At 34.0% G+C, this 19,069-nt stretch overlaps 3 protein-coding genes and 1 long non-coding RNA gene across 4 annotated transcripts; 3 read left to right on the forward strand and 1 right to left on the reverse strand.

Annotated features, from left to right (window-relative positions):
• The first annotated feature begins 1,261 nt into the window (after positions 1-1,261).
• LOC123214802 lies at positions 1,262-5,691 on the forward strand. Its single transcript, XM_044634797.1, has 11 exons — positions 1,262-1,940; positions 2,291-2,363; positions 2,546-2,644; positions 2,964-3,080; positions 3,381-3,815; positions 3,908-4,314; positions 4,401-4,500; positions 4,580-4,639; positions 4,719-4,805; positions 4,883-5,011; positions 5,097-5,691. The coding sequence occupies exons 1-11, from the start codon at positions 1,849-1,851 to the stop codon at positions 5,394-5,396; spliced, it is 1,899 nt and encodes a 632-aa protein (XP_044490732.1). The 5' UTR covers positions 1,262-1,848; the 3' UTR covers positions 5,397-5,691.
• Positions 5,692-6,110: 419 nt separating this feature from the next.
• LOC123214293 (plastid division protein PDV2-like) lies at positions 6,111-14,364 on the forward strand. The gene is made up of 9 exons (XM_044634057.1): positions 6,111-6,537; positions 8,236-8,881; positions 9,214-9,296; positions 9,537-9,593; positions 10,414-10,512; positions 13,474-13,592; positions 13,691-13,805; positions 13,880-13,996; positions 14,109-14,364. Exons 1-9 carry the CDS (start codon positions 6,292-6,294, stop codon positions 14,244-14,246), a joined length of 1,620 nt encoding a protein of 539 aa, XP_044489992.1. The 5' UTR covers positions 6,111-6,291; the 3' UTR covers positions 14,247-14,364.
• LOC123214808 lies at positions 9,600-10,603 on the forward strand. The gene is made up of 3 exons (XR_006501899.1): positions 9,600-9,825; positions 9,929-10,187; positions 10,313-10,603. It is a non-coding gene; the product is annotated as an uncharacterized LOC123214808 (long non-coding RNA).
• Positions 14,365-15,390: 1,026 nt separating the features above from the next.
• LOC123214830 lies at positions 15,391-16,254 on the reverse strand. The gene has a single exon (XM_044634829.1). It carries the CDS (start codon positions 16,230-16,232, stop codon positions 15,690-15,692), a length of 543 nt encoding a protein of 180 aa, XP_044490764.1. The 5' UTR covers positions 16,233-16,254; the 3' UTR covers positions 15,391-15,689.
• Positions 16,255-19,069: the final 2,815 nt, after the last annotated feature.

A 19,069-nucleotide genomic window follows, 5' to 3' on the forward strand; every position in this document is an offset into this window, starting at 1 on the left:
CCACTTTTCAACCATCCATTTGCAGACCTCTGCAGGATTTTTTCTTAAATTTTCGAGCTTTATAGCTTTTTCAACGTTCCTTTAACCCCTACTTACAGAATAAACGTTACAAACTGGCACTCAGACTTAAATTTTGCCTTTAAAAGCCAATATCGTTTGTTGTGAAATCTACAACTTTAAGTTCATATCTAAGAATTTTCATATTTAAACGAATGTTATCATAAAACAGAATGTCTCTGCAGCACCCTATCCCAAGAAAAAAAAAAAGGTAGGAAGCTTTTTTAGTAGAAGCAAAGTTTTTGACCGATGAGACAAAATGGAGCTAATATAGAGGAGGGTATTGCGATTGAATGAAAGCCCACCAAACCAGTCATTTCAGATCAAACGTGCATTTTATTGTATTTGTTTTAATTTTCTTTGACCTTTACTTGCCTTTGTCTTTGCCTTTCAGCCCTTTTGAGGTTTGCCTTCCTTTTTCAAGTGCTATTGCCTCTCCTTTTTGTGAGTAATAGACCCAGCCACCACAATTCAATCACTGTTTTCTTCCTATATTTCTATTCTTTCTTTCTGTGTGTTGGTTGCAGCTAGCAACCCACCATGAATATCGCTGATGAGTTAATTAAGTTATTAACTAACCCATAAACAATCATATTCCACCACTTTTCATGTCTGACAAGGCCTAAGGCTTACAAATTGACGGATATTGTTATCAATATGTTACAAAAAAAGAATCTGATATCCCAAATTTTTAGTACGTTATTAAAGTGAAAGCATACATGGAAAGCAAGCCAAAAGCAGAGCACAAATTACTAAGAAAACTGAAAAACTCAATGATAAAATTAAGCATGTTATTGCCAAGACTGAAATGGTTTGGCATCGTCCAAGACAATTTGCCAAGAGAAAAACAATAGTTCTTTAATGGCAGTGCTTATTTTTGAATCCTTCATGCATGGAACACACATTTGAATTCGGTAAATAATGGACCATGTGCAGAGATTAACTAATAAAGTAAGAAAATTCGTAAACTAATTGATATATTAGAGGAAACAAATATGGGCCCAGTTACAGTTGTTACTTTCAGTATTTAAGAACTGATAGTTACAAGGCATAAGCACCAAATGAAGTGAACAGTTTTAGGAATAAGCTAATAGAATGAATTCCTATTGCTTATATATATATATATATATTTGCCATTTGCCCCAGTCACCTCCTTGTCTCTTGTCCCTTTCTTCTTTTAAAATCCCTGATTTTTACTTTTAAGCTAGCATCATCTTCTATCAAAACCCACCAACTGAGATATTGCTTCTTTTAATGCAATGCAAAAAGCCCACCATTTTTACAAAAGCTTCAAAGGTGACATTGCTTTCTAAGACAAACCCTTCTGGTCAAACAAATGGACACCCTTTTAAGCACTACACACGATCCATATATAACACTTACACATAAATATTTGCATATGCATGTTCTTATTGCGTTTGATTTTAAACGTGGAATCAGGAAGACAGTTTTCTGTCTGAATTTCGCATGTTTATTGTATTTGTGTTTAGTCTTATATCTAAATGGGTTGGTTTTCTTAGATTAGGTTAGATTTAACCAAGATTGATCTTTGAGCCACTAGCTTGGTACTACTTTTAAAAAATATATAAATTCAGTGTGAGTATCACTCTTATCAGCATAATATAGGCATAGATTATTCTCTAACAATAAATGATTTTTGGATGTTTGTTCGGTGCTGTGTTTATATCTTGGTATAAGAACTTGTCAATATCTGATGGTAGTATTTGCTGCATTTAATGCTGCTCAAGTAACATTTTCACTGTGGGGTCGAAACCTTTCTTCGGTGCTACTATGCAGGAAATATATTGGCGGGGTGGCTCTAGTCTAAAGCCGTTGTACTTCATGGAAGCAATAAAAGTTTCAAGACATAAGCGTTCTAACAGGTAGCTATCTCTTCATTCAGCCCCTCAGCTATTAGATAGTTTGCCTCTGTGGTTTCTCTTAATATTATTCAACTCACTTTTACCTGAACGGTTCCTGATGGAACTCTGAAAAGCTATTGTTCTTAGTTGTGGTGATGATATAACCCTTTTTTTTTTCCTTACATTCTAGCTCTTTTCTTCTCCTTTTCTATTCTATTTGCTGACTAATGAACCAGTACTCAAGGCTGGCTGACTCTTCTGGCAACTGGCTGTGCGTTTGTTTGTTTTAGTAAATGAATTTAGATGACATGTTTTTAGAGTTTCTTTTGCTGTGTTTATTTTCATCTGATATTGTTCTTTTCCATTGACAGTGATCCACTTAAAAGAAAATTTGGGGAAGATAAATTGAATAACACGCTTGAAGCATCTTACCACCTTAAGCTGGTAAGAATTTCATTCATTCATTCATTCTGCTTCTTCTGTTCTCCAGTTGGCTAGTTCCTGAACATAATGGAGCATCTTCCCAGTTGTTATTTCTTTCTCAGCAATAACGGATTATGAAATTAAACATCTGATTCAAAATAAAAAGGAATCTTTAGTTTATTTATTTATTTTTTTGCCTTTAGCTTATGTCACAGAAGGAAATGGGACATCATAAGCACTCTGCTGAAGCCAAGAAGCGGCAGCCACCTCATGCCGAAATACAAAATTCATTAAAGCAAGAGGTATATATTCATGATACATCTTAATTTATCTGAGTTTGTCGCTTGTCATTTTGCAAATATCTTCCAAACCTTATGAAGTTCTGTGAAAATGGTGTTTAGGACAGAACATGCTTCTGTAGTTCTTTAAACAGATTTTATTTCATATCTCTGTTAAACTGGGTGTTCATTAAGAGGCTTGGCTGATTGTGATTCACTTCGAAATATAGATTCATATGAAATAGATATAAATTTATAAAAGGGAAGAGTAGATTTAGAAAAGTGAAGCATTGGTTAGCACCACAGTTCTGCATTCTGAAATATGCATAGCTGCCTCTTGCAGATTGTACAGCTTCAAGAAAGATTAAATCAAGAATTTGTGGTACGACATGCATTGCAGAAGGCATTAAATTACAGGCCCTTTTCCCATGATACGACAACAGACAAATCAATCCCCAAGGTAACTCCTTTGAATTGGATTGTATTTAGGCCCTCTTTGAGCTTTAAGAAAATGTTATAATCAAAGTAAAATCAGAGCATTTCAAACTGTCAAAACTTATATGTGGTCAAGTTCTCATGATAATTTGAAGCATAATTGCAACTCTGGTTGAGAATTGGAGCTTTCATTAAGAATTTTTGCTTATTGATCCTGCTGTGGTTCTCATTGGCTTTAATTTTATTCTTTGACTTTTACATGCCACTTTAGAACCTGCAACTTTTCTTTTATTAACCATTTTTCAATCCCTCATCTTTATTTCAGGATGCTAAGGAACTGATCAGGGATATAGCAGTTTTAGAGATGGAAGTTGTGTATTTAGAACAGTATCTGCTTTCTCTATATAGAAAAACTTTTGATCAGAGAGTAACCCCTTTACCAACCATGGATAAAAGACTCAAATCAGATACAACTGATGAGGGGATCTTTTCAGAATTTTGTCAAAGTGATATTACTTCAGAGGGAGAAAATTCTACTGTTCGGACTAGTAATCTAAAGCCTTGTGAAAATTCATATGGCAATACTCCAAAGGAATGCAATGACATTTGGGGAGCACAAAAACTTTTAGATTCTGGCATTCATCGGAGCCACTCATCACTCTCTCAACGTTCAGTTTGTTCAATTAGAACTTCCACTCCATTAAAATCTTTAGCTAAAGCTGTAGACTCTTATCACTCCGTACCTTTGTCAATGTTGGAGGTAATTTGATCACTTAACATGGAAAAAAATTACCTCATGTTTGAATTATATATTGCAGTTCTAATATGCGATTCATTCTTTTTTATCTTCAGCAAACTCAGGCTGATTCTTCAAATGGAATCAGCTTGGCAGAGCATTTTGGGACAAGTGTTTCCGATTATGTTCCAGATACACCAAACTGGATATCTGAGGAGATGATCAAGTGCATTTCAGATATATATTGTCAAATTGCAGACCCACCTTTGATCAATCACGAGTTCTCATTCTCTCCTATTTCCCACTCATCATCACTGAATATGTTTTCTTCGGGTGGTCAGGATGATATTCGGAGTCCTCACTGTGGGAGGTTTTCTTCCTTCAATTCACTTGTTGATAACCCTTTCAGCATTGGGGAGTCCAAGGAATTCAGTGGACCTTACTCCACAATGGCAAAGGTGGAAAGGATTTGCAGAGATGATAATAAATTAAAAGAAATTGAACATAAGCTACAATATTATAGGTGATTCTTCCCACTTCGTCAAATCCTTAACCCCAATCGCATATTTTTTAAACATAAAGGTTAATCTAAGAACTATTGCATTGCAGGTCACTTGTTTACCGTTTGGAAAAAGTTGATCCAAGAAGGATGAAACATGAGGAGAAGCTAGCTTTCTGGATCAATGTGCACAATGCTCTGGTGATGCATGTAATGTCTCTATCAATGCAATTTTCTCATAGCAAGCCAAGTAACTAGTGCAACTCATTTGTTATCCTTTGTCTTGCAGGCATTTTTGGTATATGGAATTCCCAAAAATAATCTCAAAAGAGTATCTTTACTGCTCAAGGTGGGCATCTCGCCGATTAACTTTATACAAGAAACTGCAATGTGATTTTTGTATATTCCTGAATATATGGCTGATGCAGGCTGCATATAATGTGGGAGGCCAAACCATTAATGTAGATATGATTCAAAGTTCTATTCTCGGTTGCCGAATGTCACGTCCAGGACAAGTAATTCCCCTAACAATTTATCATTTAGGTTTTGTTTGTGAGACATCATTTGACTCCTTCGTTAATTCTTCTGTCAGTGGCTGCGTTTTCTATTTTCTTCCAAGGCAAAATTTAAGGTTGGAGATGCACGAAAAGCATATGCAATTGAGCACCCCGAACCTCGTTTGCATTTTGCACTTTGTTCAGGAAGTTATTCTGATCCTGCGGTATGTCAACCCTTGATTTATTTATTGCAAATGTTTCTCTCTGTTGAGTCCTTTCCATATTTTGACATGTTAAATGGTTGGATAGGTCCATATATACACACCCAAGAGAGTTTTCCAGGACCTGGAAACAGCAAAAGAAGAGTACATCCAATCAAACTTCAGTATAAACAGGGAGCAGAAAATCCAGTTGCCCAAGATGGTGGAGTCTTTTGCAAAGGATTCAAATTTGTGCTCAGCTGGTTTGCTTGAGATGCTTGAGCATTCCTTGCCAGATCCTTTCCGGAAGAACATTCAACTATGTCAACACAAGAAAACTGGAAAGATTACTGAGTGGATACCGCACAATTTCACATTCCGTTTTCTGCTATCAAAAGAACTGGCATAACAAATGCTACTGTGTCCGGCGGCAGCTAAGACCCTCCTCCAGCACATGAATTATCTTTGCAGTCTTCTAGTTAGCTAGCTTGGTAGCTTAGAATGACAGAAGAATCACAATTAAACTTCTTGTTACATCAGGCTTGTTTGATTCAAGAGTCTTTTTTTCCATTATCGCATTGTTGTGATTCGGCTGTCATTTCAAATTGCTTGAGTTCTTTTTGTACAAATTTGTTATATAAGGTAAGGAGGAGACCTGAATATCTAAATGGCTTATGGCTGTAAGAGGACTCCGTTGTGTGAAACATATCCTTTTCAGCTTTTTTGGGTGCAATTTGGACTTGAGTGCTTATAAGTAGATAGATAAAGTGTGACAACCTTAGTTTCGTGGGGTTTGAAACAAAATGCACAAGCCAGCTGCTAACTAGAAGGGTGTAAAAACAAATTATGTTATAAAAGGTCCAAAAATTTCTTCATGTTATACACCCAAAACAGAAAATAATAAATAACATAATTTATTTATTGAAGTCTTTTTTATTTCTGTTTTTTCCTTCAGTGTGAAAACAACTAGACCTGAAAGGCCTCCGTCACATGCATACAGCTAGAGCCATTGGATAGTCTTAGATATCTTGAACCCACATAACTAATTTGATTAGGAAAAAAATTACTCAAAATAATTTAATAATGAAAAGTATAAATTACAAACCAGTCAAGAGAACTAAAATATCTGGGGAGAAAGCATGAGAGTCACTTAAATGACTCACCGGAAGCTACAGTGGCCAGTTTTGGCCCTTCTCAATCTCTGTTCACTTGAAAAGCCTCGCCAACTAATCCAATAACACATTTTTATCGTATTGTCAGCCTGAAAAACCTAAACCCACCAAGCAAAAAGGTCAAGAAACACAATGGATGACGACAGTGTAGGCTTAGTGTTAGCCAGGGCCGCAGAGCTTAGATTAAAGATCAGTAATTGCGTTCACAAAGCAACAACCGGGAAACATCAAGAAGGTGATGTTGTTGTTAATGGAGTTAAGAAAAACCCTGATGACAAAGTGTCTGAAGAGGAAGAGGATTATGATGAAGAAGCAGAGAAGCTCTTGAATATTCAACTTGCGTTTGAATCTTTGGAGGCCCAGCTTGGTAATTTGCAGGTTTGTCAAAAAACTCCAAGTCAGAGTTTTGTGTTGAAGCCTTACAAATTATAATTATGGCCCATTTTGTTCAAAGAATTGATTTTAAAGCATATAATGGTGACTGAACTTGGATTTTTTTTTATGCCCATGCGAGTCATTTAAAATTATGCTTACCGATATTGGCTTTGCTTCAAAAGTTGTTCTGTTCCTTGTGTTTGTTTATCGTGTTGCAATAATAATCTTATAATATGTTGTTAATGCTACTTTATAAGGTTTCTTGGGACTTGTATCTTAAATTTTACAAGATTTGACTGTCATGATTACATAATTCTGTGGATTGTTATCAGATTGAACTTGTTCAATTCAAGGTTATGAAAGTGTCCCTGGGCAGATTTTATTCCTTCAGTTGATCTTTTGTCATGCTGTGATTTTGCAGTTGGCAATGTCTATGAGTTCTTAAACATTTGTAAAATCAGTGCCATTCATTTTACTGCCGTGTCTAACCATAGGTTTTCTTTTTAAACATCTTCTATGATATAGAAAAGTTTTTGTATGATTAAAAAGGAAGTAGAATATGGATTTAATGTCACATCTACTCCTTTGTGATTTTATGCTCTGCTTGCTCTTCCTCTGGGTGATATTGCAGTATGCAAAAAGTGGGTCTTTGTTCATTTTGCGCATGTAGCATCATCCTATAGAGTATACAAGATGTTATCTTAATAAGATAGTGAACTGTTTACATGTGGCTTTCCTGCCATGTTAAAAGAATTTTGAGATAAACCTGGGCTGATAATATACCAATGTAGCAGATGAAAGCATATTTTTGCACGGCTCAATTAATAGTTCAAGTCACATGCCCATAATGCATTTTCTCATTGGAGAATTTCCTTCAACTATTCGTCCATGTCAAATAAATAATACAATATTGTGGAGTTGAGGGAAAATTTCCAAATACGTGTCTTATTCTTTGTCAATAATCCATAGTTTAAGGAAAACCATGTTGAATGGATAATTACATAAACTTGGGTTCATAATTTTTCTCAATGGAAATCCTTCATGACTATAATTAATCTTGATGAAGTCTTATATTGGTATTAATTAGAAAAATTAGTTACCCCCCTCACTGTTAGTGTATTTGCATTACCCAATGCTTTGGATTAATTAATACTACCCTCCAGGAAAGAACAAATTTCCTATGAATGACCACAAACTAACATGTGGCCCAGGTACTTGCATCCGGATCAGTTGCTTAGGAAAAATGCTAAATAAGTGCCAATGATGAATTGACACTTTTTACCATGCTTGATAACTAGCAATTTTGGAGAGCACTGATTTTTAGATTTCCTTTTGCTCAACTAGTGCAGAGATTCAGCAGAAATAACTCTTTACCTTATTTTCTAGTTTTCCTACTTTCTGCTGGCATGCACATATGCATTTATAAAATTTACAGTCTTTTGACTAGAATTTTCCTGCTGATAGCCCTTTCCTTTTATTGGCAGGATCTTAATTTTGGGTCAACTAATGTGGTTATGTTTCCCATTTATGTTCACTTGCTTATCTGAAGTTGTAAAAGCTGCTATATAGTCCTCCTGTGACATGTTATATGTAAAAAGATTTACATATATAGAGATGGTATAATTTATTAAATTTCATACTCAAATGAAAAGTTTGAAAATCTTGTGGATTGATAATTAAAATTTCTCTTTTAATGCGTAGAACCTACAACTTCAGCAACATTATGACAGGGAAGTTGCAATCAGTGAAATTGAATTTAGCCGCAAGATGTTGCTAGAGAAGCTCAAGGAGTACAAAGGGGAGGACTTGGAAGTGATACATGAAACATCTGCTTTCGCTGGTGAAACTGTAGAGCATGGCAATGATCTCATCCTTCCTCCATATCCTAGTCGTGTTCCTCAGTCATTGATCTCAGACAATGGTTATCTTCCACAATCTAATTACAAACATAAGTCCCTATCCAACGGAGTGATCACTGGTGAGCTAACTAGTGGTGCAAAGAAGAATCTAAATGAATATGAGAGAAGCCGAATGAAAAATAGTTCCACAAGGAAGGGATTGGGACACTTTTTCAGTTCATTTGCCAAGATGGTGATTCCCCTTGCTGGTTTGGTATATGTATTAAGCATGTCTGGTTTTGTGCAAAATATTGGAAAAAAAGGCATCCCTGTGAAGCATTTGGGCATCTTTCAACAGCCATCAAATGAAGAGAAGAAATCAGTTGTTCAATGTCCACCTGGGAAAGTCTTTGTGGTTGAGAATGGTGAAGCTAGATGCATTGTGAAAGAAAGGATTGAAATCCCGTTTGATTCAGTTGCTGCAACGCCAGATATAAACTATGGGAGTGGTTAAATTGTTTATTCTCCAACATGTGTATATCTCAATTATGAATAGCTGAATGAAGTTTTTTCTCTTATTGGTCTACCATGTTCTTGAGCTTCATAGTTCTATTTTTGTGACTCTGTTTCCTGTTGATCTCAGTAACTTAGAGTTTTACTGATTCGAGAAAGCGTTACTATCTTTGAAGATCAATGATTGCAAAGTTTTAAGAACTAATTTTTCAGCAGTTTGTTAGCAAATTGCTGCGTTTTTACTACACTAGTTATGTTGCTCCCTTCAGCTATGTTGAGAAGTCAGGAAATTCCATTCAGCAGTTTGTTAGGGAGTGATTTTTTTTAGCGGATAAGTCCGAAACTATGGCGGCTAACGTCACAAAATTCAACAGCCTTTGTGGTGGTACTGACGTTTCTGGAGCTATTCAGGTGATCACCCGGGTTTTAAAACAGTAGCTACATGATCAATCAAAGAACCCCTAGTATTTGTTTGCGACCCACAAGCCCATTCTTTTCAGATAAATAAGCACAAACTCGAATAATATACAAGAAACTTTATGGGCAATTTAGTCTTCTACTAATTAGCTAGTGAACTTAACTGGTGACGCAACTACCTTGGGAATGAGTGCTTTATAAACTTACTGATAATTTTATGCTGGTATTTGCAAGTGGTTCATGAACACTAACACTGTAGCTTCAGAAACTACCACCATGCTCCTCTCAATGGTTAGCAACATTTTGCTCTTTCTGGTTTCTACTTCGACTTTTAAATTGCTCAACAACATTTTCTAATCTCAGTTTCTGGTTTCAAAGGATGCGATTAAAGGGATTTTTCTGAAGATTTGTGCAACTCCAAAGTCATCATGACCAACGCATAAGCAGTATATGCACTTATCATGGATCAGGAGAGATGGATCATTGGAGGGGCTTGTTTGCAGAACTCCAAATTCCATTAGAAGTACATTATTTGTTTATTTGTTCTTTCTCTTCTTTTTAGTGCAGGCAAACTCCTTTCACTGTGATTATTCACATTATTTGTGTATGTATGTGTATATATAAAGGTGTGGAGAGGAGTAGAAGATTACAGAAGAACAAGAGGCTTTGGTGGTCAAGTCAAGGAATTCTATGAAGAAAGATGCTGAAGAACTTTTTGTTAAGTTCTTTTTGAGGTGATTGTTTAACTTGAAAAAAACTCTAGGGGATCTTTGAGATTGCACCATCAGCAAAGAAGCTGTTCTCCTTTCTGAGAGATTCAGATGTTTCCCTGGAGCAAAAATCCAAAGCTAAAACCACATGCCATGACTGCCTTTGCTAAGCCCAGTTAATTTTCTTGCCATTCATTTGTCTTTTAGCTGAACCAAAATAGCAAACTTAAGTGTCCCAACAGATATATATGGTGCATAATTGCCTAGGATCTTACAATTTGTTCATGTACAACATTGCAGACCTGTGAATCAGCTGTGCAACTTAGGAAGACTGGCAAAATTGCTGTGAAACAGTCCACTCTTGCTCATTTAAGAAGAAAAATTTTATGTATGTGTTACAGGTAACAAAACTTGTCTTGTTAGAGACCATTAAGGAAGCAGTGCCAGATATTTGGTCACCATTGATGAAGAATGCGAGGGAAGAAGCCTATGATCAATTGGTGTCTGCCATAAAAATGAAATGAAACCTTCTGTATAATTTTCATACACACCACTGATCGCTTTTGAGGATAATTAAGCTTGAAATATTCATATTTCTCCAAATAGAGCAATGAGCACTCAGTACAATCTTCTGGCTCATATTTTTGTACCATTCACTGCCTCTTTTCTTCTTCAGTTGGAGTGCAATTATTGGATTTGCCACAAGACTCTATCTGTATAACAAAGAAGAATAAATACAAGTTTTATGGATGATAATATTAGCAATTATTGGACTTGAAGTGAAAGACAAGAGTCTCCAAGCACAAGTATAAACTCATTAAACACCTTATGGTTACATTTGTCATATTTGTGAAATAACGGTTTACGAATGAGATTTTAGGAAGCATTTACGGTTTCGATTGTCAAGTTAAAAATTTTAAATTAATATTTCACTGCTGTAAAAAGTTCTAAACACTGATACTATTAAATTATGATATTTGCATATAAAAGATGATTCGAGTCAAACTCAAACAATTCATAAGACTTATTTCATGTACCCTTGTGGGATTGTTTAATAGAGCAAGTGAATTTCAATTTTATTTTTTTTTAAATTGAAAACCCATACATGTTATTGCTCGCCAAAGCAATCTGAATCTGACAACGACAAGAAAAAAGACGAATCAGTCTTGCTCCCCTGATGTCGACTGCTCTTTGAAATGTCCAGGGGAGTACATGCTTTTGCTCGGCAAAAGATTAAGAGCCTCTATATGGATCTTAAACTTTTTTGGCCATTCAATAATAGTGCTTTAATTTGTATCTTCCTTGTATGATTTGAGATAAGATTTTCATTCAATTTTCTGACGTGTTACTTCTTTTGAACATTATTTTTAAAAACAATTATATAATTTTAATACATAATTTAGGTATATAGATAACGTATAATAATATAATTAGATGATTTTAAATTAAAAATAAAATAATATCTAATTATATAATAATATATTAACTATATACCTAAATTATATATAAAAAATATATACATATAGTATTACCCTTTTAAAATACCTTTAAATTATTATAGAGCAATGACAACACTACGGAAAAAGTAAATCTTCTTCAAGGAAAATTTTGACATAATTATAGATTTTTTAAAATTTTCATAAAAATCAAATTGGGTATCATATTATATATTAAAATTTTAATTTTTTATATTATATATTAAATATTATATGGTATCATACATCTTTTTGTATAAGAGGGTGATTAATTAGACTAAATTACTTCAATTTAGAACACTGGAATTGCATTTTGATTGATAAAATTGCAATGATAGCCGGTTGAACCAGTGTTAGGACAAATTAAATAACATTAATTAGGGATTGAAACTCTTTTTATTAAAATAAAAAGTCAAAAGACTTATCCTCGGCAAGGTTTTGTTTATTGACAACTTTTCACCCTTAATTTTAAAAAAATTAAATACTTTCTTACTACACAAATTTTATAAATATATTCGATTAGTTTAATAATAAATTATAAATTCACCTTTATGACAAAAATACACTAATAAATTAATATAACTTAAATTAATAAATAAGACTTTTTAAATGTGTAATTAAATGTATAAAATTACCCCTAATATAAAAACTGAAATTTAAGTAAAATAATTAAAGATTTTGTTTTTGTTGGAGACAAAGAAGGTTGAAGAGGGGACGGAGAGTGGCTGGGAGGTAGAGGGACAATGAAAGGGATAGAGTTAATGGTTGGAGACGACGGATAGTTGTGGGAGATCACATTTGGAAACTGAGGGAGAGAGAAGGGGTGAAATTGAAATATTTTATAAAGTTAGGAGGGCAATTGTAATAGAAAAAAATATGAGAGTTTAAAATTGGGCTTGGGGGGGGGGGGGGGAGGGGAGGGGGGGGATGTCAACTTTTGAACCTGAAAATTGTGAGATTAGGGGGCAAAAATAATTTTTTAAAACTTTAGAGTAATTCAAAATTTGTGTTTAAATAAAATTTTTAAATAATAATCTTATCCCTGATAATAACAGTGAAATTTAACAAACGAGTAAGTATTTACATTTTTAATAGTTTAACAGATGAAAAATTGAACTTACATCAAATATTGGGTAGTCTTTTTGTCTTATTTTATTATTGATAGAGTATAATGAGGATAACTATGTCTCCTCGGACATTTAAAAACATAGGTTAGACTTTATCCTTTTTAAAAAATGCAAAGACTTACATTTTGTATTATTGATTGTTTGTTTTTAATATTTTCATAGGAATTTTTGGATTCATATCCAATCCTATATAAATAAAGCTAACAGGATGTCATGAGTTAAAACTTGAACACAAATTTTACCTGCAGGAAATGTCCAACAAACCATGAACCAAAAGGTGAAGTCAAGATTTCTTTTTTCTTACGGGAGTGAGCAATCACTTTTTAATGACCTTGAGGATGGAAAATGACAGAATTGTTTTTAAACAAAGGATTGAGTGTGAATAGAAAAAAGATATGGAATCTTGGCAAGAATATGAGAATTAATAATTAGATGAATATGAGTAGACATTGTAAGAGGGTCTTGACATATTAGTAGGTCAGATCGGCCCATTAGGCTCACCCATTGAGTAAGGTAGACTTGTTCTAGCTCTTAGGCACGGTGGACTGCGTGGTGGAGCCATTCCGGAAACTGGGTATGCATGAATCTAATAAAAGTATTGACTTGAAGACATACAAGATGACGTCCCCTCCAAGCATATCCAGAGTGGTTTAGTAAATCCATCAAGTTGTCAAAACCAACTTCTCTTTGCTAAGAACAGCCCATTGTTTCTGAACATGACCAACAAAAGTGGCTCTTCATCGCCATGAAGGGTTAATTTTCTCGATATAAATTGCGTAAGCAAGATTGTTACAAGCATCAAGGCCAATTCTCAAGTCATTGATACACATTTAATCTTTAGTTAGAGTCCCTTCGTTAATCATCACCAATGGCCACGAAAGGCAGAGGCTTTACTGAAGAGCAAGAAGCTCTAGTTGTCAAGTCGTGGAATGTAATGAAGAAGAATGCTGGAGAATTGGGTCTTAAATTCTTCTTGAAGTAAGCATGCCTTTACTGGATTTTCCCTCAACTTTGTCATAAAATTCTCTAAACAAATTATCCTAACCATTGATTTTTCCTTTTCTTTACATATGTAGGATATTTGAGATTGCACCATCAGCCCAGAAGTTGTTCTCATTCTTGAAAGACTCAACTGTCCCCCTAGAGAAGAACCAGAAGCTCAAGTCTCATGCCATGTCTGTTTTTGTTATGGTGAGTTAATTTTTGGGCAATTACCATCCGCTTCAACTTTATCAAGCTAACCATTTCGTTTGCCTAATTTACAGACGTGTGAATCAGCAGTGCAACTGAGGAAAGCTGGAAAAGTAACAGTGAGAGAGTCAACTCTAGAGAAATTAGGAGCTACCCATTTCAAATATGGGGTGGCTGATGAACATTTTGAGGTCTGATATTTCACTCTGTTATTTGAAAACATAAACAAACATACATACATAATTTCTGTTTTTCCTCTGGATGTTAATTTGATTTTATGGCCATATGAAATGTTCAATATAGGTCACTAAATATGCACTATCGGAAACCATAAAGGAAGCAGTTCCAGAAATGTGGTCACCAGAAATGAAGAGTGCCTGGGCTGAAGCTTATGATCAATTGGTTGCTGCTATAAAAGCTGAAATGAAGCCTTCCTCTTAGACTTAGCTGAAAAATAGAAGAAACAAGTACGGTTGAACAATATATGCGCTTGTGGATTTCGTATTGTGTATCTTTCTGTGTTGGTTGACTATAATAAACTGTTTAGATTATTGTCTCAGTCAAAGAGATTTGTGGGCATTTGTAGAAGAGACTGACTGATTAAACTAAATTACTTCAATTTAGAACAGTGGAATTGCTTTTTGACTGATAAAATTGGAACCATAGCCAGATGAACCAGTGTTAGAACAAATCAAACAACAATAATTGGGGGCTGAATTTTTTTCTATAAAGAAAATTAATGTGCCATAGTTAAGTAACACACAGCATAATTCCTCTATAAATAATACCAGATGTGCAATGTGTAAGAAACACAAACATCAAATGTAATAGAAAGAAAAGGTTCTTTTCACATAATCTAGAAACACAATTTTCGGGTAAATCGTGTTCTAAAAAAGATTAATTATCAAACTTCAAATGTTATGGATCGTTTTCAATATGCATCAAACGAAAGAGAAATCCGGGTACGTTTGTTGTATTTTAAACTTATAGGATTCACATGAATTTTCCAACACAAATAAATAAAGCATCTAGTATTATTATTGTCGTTTGTATGTTGATTTGAAGGTGTTGATGTGGCTGTCAACACACCAAGGCATGGAGTTAATAGTGACTCCAGGCCCCATCTCTGGTCGTATCAACAAGTCCCTAAAGGCACTTCCTTTGGCAAAGTCACCACAAAAAGGAAGAAGACTAGGTGACCAATGACCTAGAAAGATCTCATTATAATATTATTGGTCTTCATTTTATACTAATTTCTAGGGGAAATATTTCTAAAATCATTTAATCGAAGCACTCTTCTGATATTTTATTTTTTATTTTAGGAAACAAAAATTATTTCACCACATACCTAAAACCTTCCCCCAAAAATTACTCCCTTCTTCAGGGATTAGCAAAATTTGTTTACCATTAAAACCTTAAAAGAGAATCTGTAAATTTGAATCTCTATCTTTTATAAAACTTTAATTTGAATTATATTAAGAAAAAAATTAACCCTTCTTAAATTTAAAAGGGTTAATATGAGAACAATAAATTAACCTTATTACATCTCTTAATTATTCACCATAAATCTATAATTAAACAATGATTAAACATATAATAATTTTTTTTTAATTGGGAAAAATAGAGGTTTTCTTTTGTTTCACTTACAATTTACAAAGTTCAAAGCCACACTTAGCCTCTAGCTTTATAAGAAAAGCTACAACAATAATGTCAAAATTTAAAACATACCTAATTAAAATTATACTATTATTTAATTAATATTAATTAATTTATTAATCTACGTAACGCGCTGCAATCTTAACATTAAAAAAATTTAAAGCTTCCAGCTGGGGACACCTTTAAGAACCTGCAGAAGGCACATCGTTTCTTTGGTTTCATCGATTGTTATCTCCTGGCCGGAACCTGAAAACCGAGTGGAACTTCGCAGCAACCTGCCGGCCGAGGCGTGACAGCCACTTGATATTTGTAAGGCGCTTGTGGGGTTAACTTAGGGAGAGCTGAGCTAGCTTTTATGGCTAGAGAACACAAGTCCTGGAGAGTGAGCGGCGCCTGAGACTTGGAGAGCGGCATGAGGAAGTAAATTTGACCCGGTTGGAGCTGTTCTTCTTCGCCGAGATGAGGGACTTGGGAGCCGATAAACATAGACTCTGAGCTGCAGAGATAGCAATCGGGGTTCTGGGAGAGGATGTGTTTGGCTTCGATGGGTTCTCTGAATTCCTGTAGCCGTCCATCCAAATGAATGATCTTGCCTGTGAGGGGCCTCTTCAAGCTCTTGTTGCCACCAATTTTCTTTTTGTATTGAGGAGATATTGCACAATTCCCCATTGACTGATTCTGTAAAATGAGCTGAGCCGAGTTGAGTTTGGTTAGGTTTGATAGGGAAGAAAGTGAGAGGATTGTGCTATTTATAGGAAGAGATTTGTACATTGACTTCCCAACAGTAAGTTCTGTATAATATAATAATACACGGAAAGCTATAGGAAAATTTTAATTCCTAAATCTTGATTGTGTTTAAACTGGAGATCTCTTTTGCAAGATAAACTTTCAGTCAAATATTTCATGCAAAAATGAAAAATCAAGATGTTGGTAACAAGAATGAAATACACAAGTATAAACATTAGTGATATCTAACCAAACTCCCAAACTATACTCGGAAAATAAAAAAGAATGACTTTCTTTTATGATAAACCACGATCACTCATCACGTAAAGAATTGAGGAAGAAATTAAAAAAAGTTCTTCGTAACGAAAGTAGTTAACGTCCATTTTTTCTCTATTAAAACTGTATAAACTTATTTATATAAATTAAGATAACAATTTATGATTAGGTGTTATAATTATTTATTATTTCTTTGATTTCAGAATCATCCTACCAATATATATGTACGTGTGTAAAGGATTATCGAGATTTCCAAAGTCACCATTATGGAACATAAACTAATTTTCTTAGATGGCTGCTAATTTCTGCTGCCAATTAGGAGTTAATTTAAAGGTGTTAGGAGGATAGTAACTTAAAAGTTTCCTTTTCTTCATCATTTTGAATCAAGCCCTCCAATTACAAGAAGCAATAATGCGACCAATCAAAATTTGTCTAGACTGGTTTCCAAGTTACAAAGATGAATGGTGTGAACAGGAAAACGTGTATTGGGAGGAGAAATGCACAGAATTTGATAGTGAGATCACATCTGAGACCGGTTGTTTGGCCAGGTAAGGACGTGGAAGCTTCGAGGTCAATGACAAAACTGTGGGCATCACTTACCAGCCTTCACTTTTTGAGGCAAAGACTTGCTTTCCGAAACTTCTTCTCCAATTTTGAATGCGTGATTAAATATAAAGTTAAAAATTAGATAAAGGGTATTATAGTAAATTAATTAATTTTTGGGTGTATTTGTTATTATTCAAAACTCTTGAGTGTTATCTAAAATCATTTCATAGTAGTATGGATCATAATATTTAAATTATTATTTTTTTCCTTTAAAATGTAAAATATATATATTAAAAATTAAAGTATAATATGAGAATCAATCCCTTTGTAAATATTAAAAACTTGGGAATTTATGTTATTTAAAATTCTATATGTCAAAAGTTAAGAAATTTTCATTGTATCTATTAGTTTTATATATTCACATAGTAGAAGAGACATTCTGCTCTTTCATTTGAATATTAATTTCTAAAATAAAATTAGAAAATTCTATTATTTAAAATGAAATTCATGAAATTTCACCTCAAATTACAAAAATATCTTAAAAAATCACTAAAAATGAAATATATTAATTGACACCTAATAAAATATCATGCTATTACAAATTTAAGTTTGTAAAAAAACCTAATATAGCCAATTTCCCTAATTAAAAATATAAGTTATTCTGTAAATGTAAGTTTGTCTAGTAAAATATATTTTATCCCATATTTATGTATTTAGAAAATTACATTTTACCCTCTTTTATTAAAATCGTGGACGTTATTTTTTTTACATTATACATTTATACATAATTTAATTTTCAACCAATATGAGATTTTTAACAATTTTCCTCTAATCACATTTTAGGTCATCGGTCTAACATCATCATAAGAGTTAGATAAAGTTGGATAATTATACGAACAAAAAAAACTCTATGTAGATAGATTATTCTTTCAACATACCACCATAGTTATTAGTATTTTATGATTAGATATGATATGAATAAAAAATGATACGTATCATAAGGTGTATTAAATTAATACGATATAATAGACGTATCATACGATACAATATATATTATCAATATGAATTAATATACTTTTTAAATAAAATAATAATATAATAAAAGTATATATGAAAAAAATTAAAATTTTTAAAGTACTTATAATATTTTTTAAATTGATAATCTATTAATTAGATTTTTTATTATTATTTTATTTTTAAAAAATTATATTATATAAAAAGATATAATATAAAAACTATCCGAAATACCACTTGCCATTGAGTCTCTCTCCCCTTGAAAACTATCTCAATAAATGAAGATTTTTCTCACGCGGCCCTTCATACCTAATTCCCAACAATCACGAGATTCCTCGTTCCTAATATGAATCGGCCTGTTGTAACTGCGGCTGTCATCAGTCATTAAAGTATGGTCAAGTCCACGGTGGGGAGAGGCCCCATCTCTAGTCTTTTGAGAAACCCATGAAGCATTTCCCTCTACATGTCAATACAAAAATTAAACAGGAAGAAAGTAAGCTTTTGACCATATAAGGAAAGTGACCCGGAGACCAATATTACCTAGAACCATCATACAATAAGCTGTTGACCATAAAAGGAGGGAGACTAGGAGTAGGGTTGGATTCGAGCCGAGTCAGTTTGAGCTCGAGTTCGGCTCGGTTCGGTTCGAGCCCAAAACGAGTCAGGTTCAGTTCGGCTCGATCAAGCTCGAGTCGAGCTTGAGCTGGCTCGGATTGACTCGGTATATTTTTTTAAAAATTTTTTTATACAAAATGGCATCATTTTGATCCATATATATACAAAACGGTGTCATTTTGATATAATAAACTAGCCGAGCCGAGCCGTTATTGAGCCGAACTGAAAACGAGTTGAACTCGAACCGAATCGAATTTAACTCGAGTCGAGCTCGAACCAAACTCGAGCCAAATCTGAGCTGACTGCGAGCTCGGTTTGATTCGATTCGAATCCAACCCTAACTAGGAGACCAATGTTACCTAGAAACATCATTGTACATTATACATCTTTTGACAACCTTTAAGTTTGGGAGGAAATTTTTTCTCCCCGTT

This window comes from Mangifera indica, chromosome 4 (assembly GCF_011075055.1).
Source record: "Mangifera indica cultivar Alphonso chromosome 4, CATAS_Mindica_2.1, whole genome shotgun sequence".
NCBI classification, from domain to species: domain Eukaryota; kingdom Viridiplantae; phylum Streptophyta; class Magnoliopsida; order Sapindales; family Anacardiaceae; genus Mangifera; species Mangifera indica.

Bases quoted from the DNA above. Each gene is read 5' to 3' on its own strand.
- LOC123214802 (XM_044634797.1), top strand. From the start codon at position 1,849: ATGCAGGAAATATATTGGCGGGGTGGCTCTAGTCTAAAGCCGTTGTAC. The intron at 1,941-2,290 runs GTAGCTATCTCT...TTCCATTGACAG, and splicing joins AGACATAAGCGTTCTAACAG to TGATCCACTTAAAAGAAAAT. The intron at 2,645-2,963 runs GTATATATTCAT...TGCCTCTTGCAG, and splicing joins AAAATTCATTAAAGCAAGAG to ATTGTACAGCTTCAAGAAAG.
- LOC123214293 (XM_044634057.1), top strand. From the start codon at position 6,292: ATGGATGACGACAGTGTAGGCTTAGTGTTAGCCAGGGCCGCAGAGCTT. The intron at 9,594-10,413 runs GTTAGCAACATT...TATGTGTTACAG, and splicing joins CCACCATGCTCCTCTCAATG to GTAACAAAACTTGTCTTGTT. The intron at 13,806-13,879 runs GTGAGTTAATTT...CCTAATTTACAG, and splicing joins CCATGTCTGTTTTTGTTATG to ACGTGTGAATCAGCAGTGCA.
- LOC123214830 (XM_044634829.1), bottom strand. From the start codon at position 16,232: ATGTACAAATCTCTTCCTATAAATAGCACAATCCTCTCACTTTCTTCC.